This window comes from Ptychodera flava, chromosome 18, assembly GCF_041260155.1.
Source record: "Ptychodera flava strain L36383 chromosome 18, AS_Pfla_20210202, whole genome shotgun sequence".
Classification (NCBI taxonomy): domain Eukaryota; kingdom Metazoa; phylum Hemichordata; class Enteropneusta; family Ptychoderidae; genus Ptychodera; species Ptychodera flava.
Genome location: NC_091945.1, coordinates 7,068,398 through 7,082,020, shown reverse-complemented (window position 1 = coordinate 7,082,020; position 13,623 = coordinate 7,068,398). Strand labels below are relative to the sequence as shown.

At 36.7% G+C, this 13,623-nt stretch overlaps 1 protein-coding gene across 5 annotated transcripts in view; it reads left to right on the top strand.

The window, feature by feature from the left end:
* Positions 1-5,278: 5,278 nt before the first annotated feature.
* The window catches only part of LOC139116737 (leishmanolysin-like peptidase), a 114,892-nt gene continuing 106,547 nt past the window's right edge, over positions 5,279-13,623 (top strand). For all 5 annotated transcript variants that reach the window (XR_011548364.1, XM_070679365.1, XM_070679364.1 and 2 more), the window contains exons 1-4: positions 5,279-5,436; positions 9,160-9,288; positions 11,763-11,845; positions 12,869-12,986. Coding sequence is in view for 4 of the 5 variants with exons in the window: in XM_070679365.1 (XP_070535466.1) it covers positions 5,308-5,436; positions 9,160-9,288; positions 11,763-11,845; positions 12,869-12,986 (459 nt within the window). In the remaining variant the exon portion in view is untranslated. The remainder of the gene's footprint in view (positions 5,437-9,159; positions 9,289-11,762; positions 11,846-12,868; positions 12,987-13,623) is intronic.

The following is a 13,623-nucleotide window of genomic DNA, read 5'->3' as shown; positions in this document are numbered from 1 at the left end:
TTCCTTTCAAAGTGTCAGTAGTTATATAGTGCCTGCAGACAGTCCTGGCAAAACCAGATCAGATCGAGACATGTGCAAGAATGCACTGAGTCTGATTCATTTCTAAGGCACGCCTTGACAAATTTCATTTCACTCAAAGGATAATTTACTTAATTAAATGCCTTTCCCAATTTTGATTTGCAAATAACAACAATGCGATATTGTTGGCTTACTGCATGTTGTGAGAATATAATATCAGCCAATCAAGCCAAACGCTCTAGAAAAACAAAAGCATCTACCTTTGACTATACTGGAGGTATGTAATTGTCTCGAAACTGACATTGTACGAGCAGAAGTACGGCCTCGTACTTTCATATTACGAGTGACGTAAGTCACACATGCCTTTTGACCTAATTTTTATGAATACGCCTAGGACTATGTTGTATTCCATGGATGAAAGATTTTTGTTCATGTGAAAGGATTTTACGACAAACGAACGCTTAGACACATTTTCTGTGTATATTCGAAACTCGGAAGTAGGAGCGGGTGTGAACTTCGTATGATTATTTTTTTGGTCGTGAGAGCGGGTTCAGTGCAGTGCGGAGGAATACTTTTAGGCTTTGACTTTCGGACGAGTCTGTACGTACGGATCAAGACTGGAGACGACGCGACCCCGGGGACGCGACACTCTGACTTATTATACGGCACGATCAGTCACGATGGTAGACTTTTTGCAGACGTCGATTGTAACATTAAGCTGTTAAAGAAGAACCAAAGAAGAGGTTGCAATGTCCGAACATGACAATCTGAAGTTATCGAAACAGTTTCTCTTCTCAGGCTGAATTTAGTACGACCGAAAGCAATAAAATAAGGCCTGATACCTTACGAGAATGAAATCCGACAGTCAAAACACTTTATCTTCCGAATATCGTATTAATGAAAATCAAATGAAATCCGACGATCGAAAGTTTCTCTTCAGAATTTAGTATGACCAAAAGCAATAAATAGCGCCCGATTCTGACGTATATTTACGTTTAGGCCTATGTCAAAGCCAAAAGAAATCGGACGGTTGAAACGGTTTCTCTTCGAACAATACATGTTCGAAATACCTGTACGTAAGGCTGTGAAAACAAAAGTAACACTCTCATTACAGAGCTCATCGTAATAATGATCAGTTAACGAGGTGTCAAAACTTTTCAAACGGCAATTTTTGGTGTGTCACTCTGCGCAAAACAATAGTAAGGGTGTTACCGTTTGCTCTGTGATAACCCGTCGAAACACCCGGGTATAGAAAACTCAAACAGTCAAAACGAGAGCAAATCAGGCAAATAATGACACCTACAGAATATCTGACGTCGGCTTGGTTTATGAGATTGGCGACAGACCGCTGGAGACTATAAGTTTTGGCTCATTTTGTTGACCGCCGGTCGACCTCGATTGGTTGTAATGCACTTGACCTACCGCCGTTGTAAATCTTTTTTACTTTCTCGAATTCGAAAGTGCAATGATTTCACATGATACATAAAACCTGCGTGGCTCGCGAGTCAGCTTATGACCTCGAAATAATCTGATCACCACATTATGTTAATCACAGTGTACAATGAATAATATGAAGGATTTTATGAGTTGGCGGGTGTTTTCGTGGCACCCGTGTGTACCTCATATTGTACAGTCTATTTGAAAATGACCTCTACTCACAATGATTTTAAAGACTAACATTTTTCTGACCTCGCATTCAACTTCAAGTTTTGAAAAAGCACATTATCGGAACCACACTATTATTGGTGTGTATTGTTGAGAATACGGCCCCGCCTATTGAATAATGGTATAGTCAGGTCACTGTGGGGTCAATATTCCTGTTTGTCATCGCGGAACTTGCAGAAGCCATACAAGATATCGATGCTCGATACTATATTCAATTCGTTCGTTCGCGCTCCTGAACACCAAAAATCATCACTCAAAACCAACTCATCACATTCCAAACTTACCTAGCTACACTCAGTTCGGTAGATAAGTTCCAGGCATCAGTCGTAGTATAAATGCTGACGTCGATTCGTCGACGTCAATGAAGTCGGCGTCGACCGTCTCGACGTAATAATGTAATTTTACAAATATATTTATTTATTTGGCGTTAATTAGAGGAAAATCACATCAGAGGGTGGATGACGTATGTATTACAATATCGTGGGTAGGCTAAACTGGCCGTTTGTTTATCGCTATTATTGCCTACTCCCATCGTACCGCCCATCGTCTGTAACTTGCACGCGATGTTTGCACATGAACGAACGCCCAATGCCAGTCACTCGGAGTCGTCGGTTTTCTTGCTACCCAAGTTGAAATATATGCAATTATGAATGTCATTTTTGAAAATTCACTAATGCATGCAATACCAATTACGATGAACCCACAATTTATTGTTGTTGAGATTTTGTGCTGCAGTGTTATAAATACAGGGCCTACCCACGTGAAAGACGTTTTGAACTCGTTCCCGTACTTGCTACATTCAAACCCACAATTTATTGTTGTTGAGATTTTTCAACAGTGTTTAAATACAGGGCCTACCCACGTGAAAGACGTTTTGAACTCGTTCCCGTACTTGCTACATTCAAGCTGAAATCAGTCAAGTCATTACGTGTTTATTTCGCGTATTTGCTATATTTTAGCACCCGTACTCAGAACCCCACTTTGACATTCTGTTTGGCATGTTTCTACGTTCATTTCGAATCCTATTTTGTCTTTGTTTTCAACGCTCAGTTCGACGCTGTTTTTGTTTTTCCGCGCTCAGCTTGACGCTCACTTTGTCGATTTTGGGACCTGCATTACGTCACTCGCACTTTGAAAGTACGGCACATTACGTCACTCGTACTTCGCTCGTACGAGCTCGTAGGTCTGCTCGTAGTTCGTCCGTTTTGAGACGATTAGATAAATGACCTTTGACTATACTGGAGGCGCTATACAATGCCAAATGCCCTCTTTCGCCATGAATGAATACATTGTACTTCACTTATCGGTATAAGATGATGAACGAAGCTGATTATTTTATCACGAAGTTGAAGTTTTCAATCCTTGTAAAACTTGAAAGAGAAAGATGCATCTTGAATGCATTATATGATGGTATGATTTTTTGAATATATTTTTCTTTCTTTTCTTTTTTGTTAAATGACTTAATTTTTTCAAATAAGGTGCTATGTTCGTTCTCTCGACACATTCGCAGTTATGCAGATTTGTGTTATTTGCCATTTCGTCGGAATACATTATCTTTTTCATAAAAGGTAGCATCTCACTGGCCGTTCTGAGCCAGACTGGCGACAGCCACTTGTGCCATGGTGGCCAGCACTTTGTTTCGTTGGGCTAGTTGACCACAACATCTGAAATAACAATAACCCTTTTTAGATTTTTACGTGTACAATGTTACACATTCGTTTACACATAAACAAGTTAAGTTAAGTGCTGTCTGTGTACTTACTAATGGTATTTCAGATCAGTGAATTACGTCATTGGCCGTGGATCTGCATGAGTCGTCACAAGATGAAAAGAAATTCTTCACGGACACAAATCTTCTCAGTTTTTGGAAATATTCTAGATGAGAATGGGCTAACGAATCTAAGTGATCAGAAGAATCAATACAATTCTTTAAAGCCCCTGTAGCTGTAACTCTTGAAATTTGTTGACCTGAAAAAGGCTTTCTGTTTTCTCAGGGTTTCTTTAAATTCTACAGATTTAAAGGATATAGTCTTTTCCCACTGAAAATTGGACAAGTAAATTTAAATTTTGACCGTTATTTTGATTTCCCGCCATTTTTAAAAACTGGTAATATTACAAAGAAAATATAGCATATGGTGTCCCAGTGGAAAACATTCAGCACTATATGCCTTATATTGGACTACTCTGTTGTTTCTGTGAAGATTCCAATGCACATATGCACTGCGTACTGCGTTTTTGCTTTATCTGCATGAGGGCGCCATTTTTTGTTTGGGCAAACATTTATTATTTATCTTGCTCAACATTGCACATGTAGTCCCAGTGGACAGTTTATTCTACCTGTATAACCACCCCTCAATGAGTACATTCCCATGAACTTGTTTTAGTTTGGAAGTAAAATCACAAAAAATATTGCTAAAAGATACAGCTATAGGGCCTTTAATCTCCATTCAAACGTCTTTTCAAAGTGTGATGATGATTTTTAGCGACGATTAAAGATATTTGAAACAGCTTTGGAGATTTTCTCGATTGTTAAAAGGTAACGTTTGGGTTTTGCGTAAGACGCGCCTCACAGCGCCACCACTGTGTGATGGAGAGATCGTGCTCACATATTAAATAAAGCATACCCTTCCAGAAAGAGTTGTGGACACGCATGAGTGCTTACTCCTCAAAGCAAAGGCGGGGTGTGCTTTATTTCATGAGTTATATTGTATTTTAATAGAAACTTTTTAAAGTACATCATATTTTTGTAAATCAATAAACAAACGCTTCTTTTATTGACAAATATGGACACAAATACAACTCTTTATCATTTACTGTGTATGAAAATAACCATACGGAACAAATAAACAAATACGCATAAGCAAACAAACAAACAAGGAGCCAGAGTTCCTGAACTAGCTTACCTTATGTAATCCTGAAACTGCAATTTTACAAATGCGCGCCTACTCTAAAATATAACACCACTGGTTCGAGGTGTAACAGTCATTCCTTTTGTACAGACCATATTAATTGCTTGCTATCCACAGTAACAACGTACATTATGATTTGCTGAAGACTGGTCAAATTTCGCAATTCAGCTGATCAAACAAAGTTGAATAAAGTTTGATACTACTAGTATTTTGCATCGTTATGCACAGAGATTAAAGTTACGACGTCAAGAGGTTAATCGCCCATAAAATAAAGTTGTCTTTAACTTTGGCTTTTGTGGTTTTGAACCAAAAAATTTCTGTCCAACAAATTGATTTAATGCCACAGAATTTCGACAAATCGATTTAATTGGATTACGGAAGAATTAATGTTCGATCAAGAAGGGAAATGGGTATTTTCGATTTAAACTCAACACATTTTCAGTATTTTTAACCACCCTGACCCAGTATCAAAATGAAGACGGTTTACATTTATCGCACCTTTCCCCAGCACACAAAATCGCCGAGGAAAGTTGTTTTGAGCCACAAAACTGCGGCGACTTTATTGGCTACCTATACAAGACAACCCACACCTTATTTTCCTCCGAGGCTCACGCCCAGACCAAGGTCCGAGATTACGCCCTCTACCGTTAATCATGGCAAACCCTTTTTCAAACATACAGCTTGACTGAGTGAACTCAGTTTACCTCAGTTCAACATGGCGATTGAAACAGGTGGGGTAGCCGGCAGAAGATCGAGATTTTGCGCACTGTTATTTCTCTTTCTGCCCATCCACACATTCTCAGCAGTTCACAAGTGTAATCACCAACACCCGGGACTTGACGAAGTAAGTAAATTACTCTATTCTAGCTTCGATCTCCAAGAAATAGCGGTCCGATCTCTTCCCGGAAGAGAGACCTGTGTATGATCTTCTACATGCCCACCTATCATTCTGACATCGCGGGTTATTCAGTTTGTCAACAAAGCGATACAAATGTTTCAAGGATATGATCATCGAACGCAGGTACTGTCAACATTTCGTGCATGTACAGGGTGATACAGTCAGTTACAAGCATGCTGTAAATTCTACGCTCAATCGGACTCCTGTATGCTGGTCACAACTTTGATGCACAGTATTAACACATTAATTTTCAAACCTGGCGAAACGTGTTGAATAGTAGCGCATGTAATTTTCAAGTAGCATTTACAAAGCTGCACAACCTTTCTCTACATCTGGCGTTACATATTACAGTGCACAATCCAGAAATACCTAGTATTCAAATTGTTGTAGTGGAGAGATTATATTTTTCATTCGCAGAGATGGGAAAGGTTTGGTCGGGGATCCAAATGCAAAATCACCAGTAGTGCATGAGGTTCCATTTTATGAATTGAACATTTCTCAGTGAATTTGATGCTGCAAAATAATCATTTAATATACGTGTGTAACCGAAAGCCGAGTGTCACTTAATCAGCAATGTATGTCCCCCCCCCCCCCAACAAGCAAATGAATGGTTTGATCCATTTCATTTCTTGTCTTTCTTCTGGATGAATACACATGTATGTCTAATGTAATCAGAAAAACGTAATGCAGTTCTTAAATTTACAAGATCAGCCCTGTAGTTGCTATATATCATGACAAACACTGCTGTTGCAGTATACACGTAAATTTGGCAGACCAAGCTTTGTCCTATCTAGGTCATCCTAGGTCTGCGCAGACCATGTGCCGGATCCGATGAGTCATCCATCTTTTAAGGAGTACGGTACATCCCTCCGATCTCCAGACTAATCTATCATAGCTGAAGTACTATTTGTACTGCTACTTGTCATGGTTTAGTGAAAGAATTGAAAAAATATTTCCCAATACAGAGATGCTAATCTTGTAATATATGCTTCATCTATTTATTTATTGATTTTTTTTCATGTAAATCAATTACTTTTTAAATTTTGGATATTTTTTATTTTTTGACAAGATTGTGGTTACCTTAGAAATTGGGAAAGGATTGTAGTCCATTGCAAGTTGAAAATACCTTTGAAAACTGAGATGATGGTAATAATCTAAATGTAGTTAAAAACATCAAGACAAAAGAGTCTTGCATGAATAAATGTTTTTTCCATACGTCCTGTTCCAAATGTCTAAAAAAAAATATGACTGGGAAATTGTAAAAAGTAAGTGTATATGTTTAATTTCTTGGCTGATATTTTTTTTACTGTTGTCATTGATTGTATTTCATTGACTTGCACTTTGCCAACACAGTTTTTTTCAAAGCAATATTTCTCATCAAAGATGACAAGGAAACCCCCTCATACTATATATTTTCAAAAAGCAGAGACTCTAAAGTTTAGTATGGTAGTAATAGTTTACTGGAAGGATGAAGAGGGTATATATTTGGGGTAGAAAACCTCAATTTTGGTATTAATGATAGAAATTAATTTAAGTCAAAAGGTTAACATACTGTTTTCTGAAATTTAATATTTCACTTGAAACAAGAGTATGTACAAAAAATAACTATTTTATTTTGCATTATCTATCCTCATTCTAAAGTTGCAGGGGTTGAAAGACCTACACTCTAAAAAGTGATTGAAAACATGATTAGCAAAATTAAAATGCCTCTTATTCAAAATATAAAAACTTTATTGCCAAATAAACGAGTTGTTTTGTTATATGATATTTAAAGAATATAATGTCAAAATTTCACAAAATTTAACCCGGCCAGAGTGAAACTATTTTGAAATCTTGAAATTTGGAGAAAAGAGAAGTCAGGAAATCGGATGATTTGCATAAATTTACACTTCTCTCTCACTCAACTTGCAACTGCTTGACAAGCTAAAAGGTGAGCCCCACCAATATTTTTATCTAAGGTAAACAAATTGCTGAAAATTGAATGAATCCTTGCAAAAAAGTGATTTTGAGCAAAAAAAATTGTTACGTGCAGCACCACTTTAAGAAAAAACCATTTTGCCATTATTATTTGGAAGGATAGTAAAATGATAGTAAAAGGATAGTAAAATGATTTGTTAATAACAAATTCAGTAAAATATTTTCTTTCAAAGTAGCAAACAGAAGAGCAAAAACAAGACAGAAATGGGAGTTAATGAGTAAAAGTTAAAAGAAGAATTAAAGCCCCAATGGCTACAAATTTTATACATTATTTTCATGATTTTATTTTCATACCTAAGTTGGTTTGTGTAAATGTGCTAACTGAAGGTCACTGATAGAATTATCACTGCTCACTACACAACACACAGTTGCACCCATTTTGTTGTTGTAATCTTTATTTTCTCTGTCACATGAGTAGTCTTTGAAAATGGCAGGAAATCTTATGATGTTTGAATTTACATGCCACTCCACAGTTATGACATTGTCATACACTTTTGCAGTCTTTAATATGTCTTATTCAAAGAAAACTCTTGGAAAACTCAGGATATTTTGAGATTGGTTTAAATGCAGAAATAGAAGTCAGTGATCTGTAAGAGCAGATAAGACACAATGACTGACATCAATATACAACATTTATTTTCAAAGTGAAAGGTTCAATTTGTAAACATTATGTTGTCAGACATTCAACGTTCTTTCCAAATGGAAAACCGTTATCACCCGAAATTCCACTATCTCGAGTAAACAACATATGAACTTTAAGTGCAGAAATTCACAGCTATGTTCAGTGTCTGCAAATGCTGCTTAAACTTTGGGGAAATTGGTCAAGGAAAATTTGTGTAGCTTTATCTATGTACAATATTTGTCACAAAAAAATACAGTTTCAATTATCAGCGTCAATTCCAGCGGTGTGTGAAAATATCATCATAGTTGTTCATTTTAAAAACTATAATTATGCAATATAAAAACAAAAAGGACAGCGATCAAAATTAAACTTTTTACTTGGTAGTGTAAGTGGACAACCATTTCTGAAAATTAGTAGTCCCAAGAAAATATTTGGCAATCTATACTTTTACCCAATATTGCTAATTTTAAATTATATAATTAGTATTTTTGACAATTTGTCAAACAAATATCATACTCTACATCATCTCACACATGGTTTACTTTGAAGTCTTCCAGGCCATACAGAGACAGTCCATAAAATCAGTTTTAAGCAGAAATGTTTTATAAACTATATCACAAAGTACTCAATTTTCTTCATACATGTATAATGGCTAATCAAACAGTGTAAAACAAATGAATACTGGACAAAAGAGTATACCGTTACTCTATTAACTCCATATCTTTTCCTTTTTTTATCATCCTGAATTCCCAAAGAAGATTAAGCATGGTGATCAGTTTATCATTGAAGGTTTGAATTTCATTAGGTTTAGATATGATCACCGTCTAATATTTGAAAGAGTCTAGAAATCAGCTTGGAGCCGACACAGTCCATCCATCTGTACACTATGGGTATGAATATATGGTGGTCCCATGGGACAACCATTTTGAGAAATTAGTAGTCCCAAGGCAAGGTTTGGTTGTCCTTTGACCGGGGACTACTGTTGATTTTACTGTAAGCCTTGTCAACAATGCAAATTTACAGTTCTATTTCCTTTAAGTTTATATCAATAGTTGTTATTTTCATTACAGGTGCGACACACATACCTTGACGCACATCATTCGATAAGGAAAAGAAGTGCAGATCAAAATATTCGCATATTTGTTTGGTATGAAAATAGTGTAAATAGTTTAGATACAGAAAAACGCAATTTAATAAAGGTAAGTATAGTTTGTTCACAACTTTAATAATATCACTTGTCAGTATTACAGTCACAGCTATCTTGAAATCCTTTGACACCCTCGTTTCTCTCTTTGGAGATCTACCTTTGCTTTAGAAAACAGTGGGACTGGATCAAAGTTTATATATTGTCTATGGTCAAACCATGATAGTGAAAAGCTTAACCTTTTACCACAAGATTTTGGTGCATACCTATTGTTTTAACTAGGATGGATGGGACTATGTATTGGTAAATGGTGGTGAAAGGTTGTACCAAAGATACTGAGATCATATCATAAATTTTTGAAGTTTCCAGTTCAGTCGACAAACAAGTTTGAAATTCCTGAATATTTATATGCAAATAAGTTTTTGTGGAGAGTTCAGTGTAGTGCCGTACAAAGTCAGAGCATATTCCTTGTGGAGTAGAACCGTAAAAGCTCATTGTTTGTGAATCTGTCTGAAAATAAAAAAAACGAGAATTTTCACAATTGATATTTTTTTCCAATCTAAATGTTACATTTGGAATTTATCTGTTTTGCAAAATTTCATAACACAAAACATGTCTGCAGATATCTCATTAATTAGTCCCCGCGGACGAAGTCCGGCGGGGACTTATAGATTGGGTCCGTCTGTGCGTCCGTCCGTCCGTCCGTCCGTCCGTCATCAACAGTTTCTCAGACACTGCTGAACCAATTTCGTTCAAACTTGGCACAAAGGCATAGCACTATAACCTACAGATGCACGTCGATTTATTTTGTGATACGATCGAATTTGGCTGCGAGGTGGCCATTTTGTTGCGATTTTTCATGTCTTTGGACCATAACTCAGACATCCTTGAGCAGATTGTGTTCAAACTTGGCACAAAGGCATAACACTATGGCTTTCATATCCTTGTCAAATAATGGTGCGATATGATCCAATATGGGCGCGAGGCGGCCATTAGTTGCGATTTTTCATGTCTTTGGACCATAACTCAGACATCCTTGAACAGATTCTGTTCAAACTTAGCACAAAGGCATAACACTATGGCCTACATGTGCATGTCAAATTAGTTTGCGATACGATCCAATATGGCCGCGAGGCGGCCATTTTGTTTGCGATTTTTCGTGTCTTTGAACCATAACTCAAACATCCTCAAACCGATTCTGTTCAAACTTGGCACAAAGGCATAGCACTATGACCTACAGATGCATGTCAAATTATATTGCGATACAATCCAATATGGGCGTGAGGCAGCCATTTTGTTGTAATTTTTCATGTCTTTAGACCATAACTCAGATACCCTTGAACGGATTTTGTTCAAATTTGTCACAAAAGCAAAACAGTATGCCCTCCATATGAACACCAATTTATTTCGTGAAATGATCCAATATGGCTGACAGGCGGCCATTTTTTTGCGATTTTTTCATGTCTTTGAACCGTAACTCAAACATCCTTGAACCGATTTTGTTCAAACTTGGCACAAAGGCAAAGCACGTACTATGGCATGCATATGCATGTATCAATTAACCTTGCGATAGGATCCAATATGGCTGCAGAACTGCCATTTTGTTGGAATTTTGCATGTCTTTGAAGCGTAATTCAAAGGTCATTACACCCATTTTGTCCAAACTTGGCAAAAAGATCAAGCACTATGGCATACCGTACATGTCAATTTACTTCGTGACATGTTCCAATATGGCTGCCAGATTGTCATTTTTTTCCAATATCGCTGCCCGATGGTCATTTTTGGATTTTTTCACGTCTTTGAGGTTTAATCATATGCAAATATTCCTTAACCAATGTTGTTGAGACTTGGTACAAAGATAAAGTACTATGGCATACATATGCATGTCTACTAATTTTGTGCTATGATCCATATGGTCAATAGACAGCCATTTGATTTCAATTTTGGTATGATTTTTTTATGTCTTTGAAACATAAACATAGGTCACTGTCCCTCGATGGACTGATTTTGTTCAAACATGATACGAAGATAAAATACTATGGCTGCATTCTTGTGCACATTGATTAATTTGTTTCATTATATGATTCGAAATGGCTGATGGCTGATTACAACAACATACCCGATCCCATAGCATTTCGAAAATTCCACCAAACCATGTGTATAGTACGTGCCATCATGACACTAGAGGCAGTGAGGGCATCGTTATGTGTGATGTAATCAAAAGTTCCTTCAGTGGTCATTACCGGCAGAGATGAGTCATTTATTGAACGTTCCTCAGATTACTTTATTATGCAAGTCACAGGCCTGATGCACCCGTTGCATCAATGTCATTCCACAGCGACCTAGACCACTGCTACCTAGACACCAAAGATTATAACAAAATGGACAAGCGGGGACTGTGTCATCAACGATGACTTGTTGTATGAGCCTTGACAACAGAAGCACAACACAAGATGAAAAACTTTGTGATAAGAGAGTTTTGATGTTTTTTTTTTGTAAGAATTATCCTTATGTTCCAATTTTTTGCAGGTTTCGCTTATACCAGAGGCCCTTAATTATTTTTCTACAACTTTCCAAGTCAGACCAACAGGCGCACCAATAAGACTAACAAGGTAAATTAAATGCCAAATACACGTATTCTGATTGGCAGACAAAAAGGCTACTTTGAAAGACAGACTGTGTGGAAACCAATCAGTGTCTTCGTTTGCTGTGCAGCAAACTATGCATAGAAGGAGCATATATTGATGCCAATGTAGATTTTCTCCAAGTCTGTTGGCACATAAATATCAATACAGAATAAATTTAGGGAATGAAGTTCAGTTAGTTAGTGGCACTGGTACTACGCTTTTGTGAACACAAAGGCCAGCCAATAACTCTGCCAACAAAGGCCATGCAACTAGGAACAAGTCTGATGCTTATAAAAAAGTCTCTCAATCAGCCCCAAAGCAACGTTGTATTAAATTCAAAGTTGACAATTTTCACCAGTTGATAAACTGTCATATAGTCTCCTTTTGTTGCATTGTTTTGTTCAGAGAGAAAAAATTCAAAGTATTCCATAAGAAAATCTCACAGTTTCAAACATCAGTAATAGCAGTGTAATATCAATGACTGAAAACTGTAGCTGTAACTTGTAATCTAGTTCCCATTTTGCTGGTGCTGTTTATGAAATTTATTTTCCTGAAATGCCCTGTGTTCATGTTGTTAACGTTGCCTTCGTGTGTAACATCCGATGCTGTAGTTGACAATTGAAATCCAAACTAGAATTTATTTTTCATCACCAACACTACATTTTCTGTACACTACAGTGTATTTACAAGGCTAATATTTTACATTTGAGCACAGTCTGGGGAGACGAAGCAATAACTTGTTTTATGGAATGAAAATATTAAAACTATCATCAAAACAACTGTTGTAACTTTAATGTCAGGGATGAAGGTATGCTATAGTCTTTAAAAGCAGCATCTTTAGATGAAAAGTGTGTCACTCTCGTGACAAAGTCACAAAGGTTGTGTAGCTGGATGAGTTTTGTAAAGATATGACTGGAATTTAACGTATTGCTACAAGTCAGTATAGGCAATTATGAGGCACTAATCCATTCCTGACATCCTTGTTCACTTATCCTAAATTTTCCTCAGGTCCTGTGCTACAAAAGATTATCAAGTTTTACCAAATGATCCAAACCAATATTGTCTAGGAGCCTGTGCAGCACAGACAAAGTGTGGATATGTGACTGTTCCTGAAGAACATTTACAGGTAAATGAACACGCTGACTCTGACTTTATTAACTAGGCACTTTCTGTCATTGGCCATGTACTATTAAACAGCCATTTCAAAAGAGCTTCAATTAAAATTAGGTTTACTTTGTGAAAATTCCTCATTAAAGACAAGGAATTCTCTGTTCTGTGCTCCACCATAGAACACATTTCATTAACAGCCTATTGTGCATAAATACTTAAATTTTTGTATTTTTATGGACAGACACATTTTTATTGACCTGAATTTATCTCCAAGGTAGAAGTGTGTTTTTGATGGATATAAATCTTCTAGCATTCACAGCTGTATCACTTTGGACTTCAGCAAAGAAAAAATTGTGGAAAATATTTTCAACAGTTACCATCTTATATATTTCCAATATTTACACTTCATTTCAACATAAAAATATTATGTATATTGTACTTACCGAATATACACTACTGCTACTACTACTTATCTACTTATCAGAGATATTAGTTTCGGATTAATGTGAACTAACCCATGTTACTGGCAGTTCCTTATGGATTCCTTGTCATGAAATCGATATTGAGTATACCTGTCTTTTTGCAAACACTGTCAATATTGTAGCCTGAATCAAAGCAAGCTGTATTGCCAAAAGATATGAGTATCATGTCAC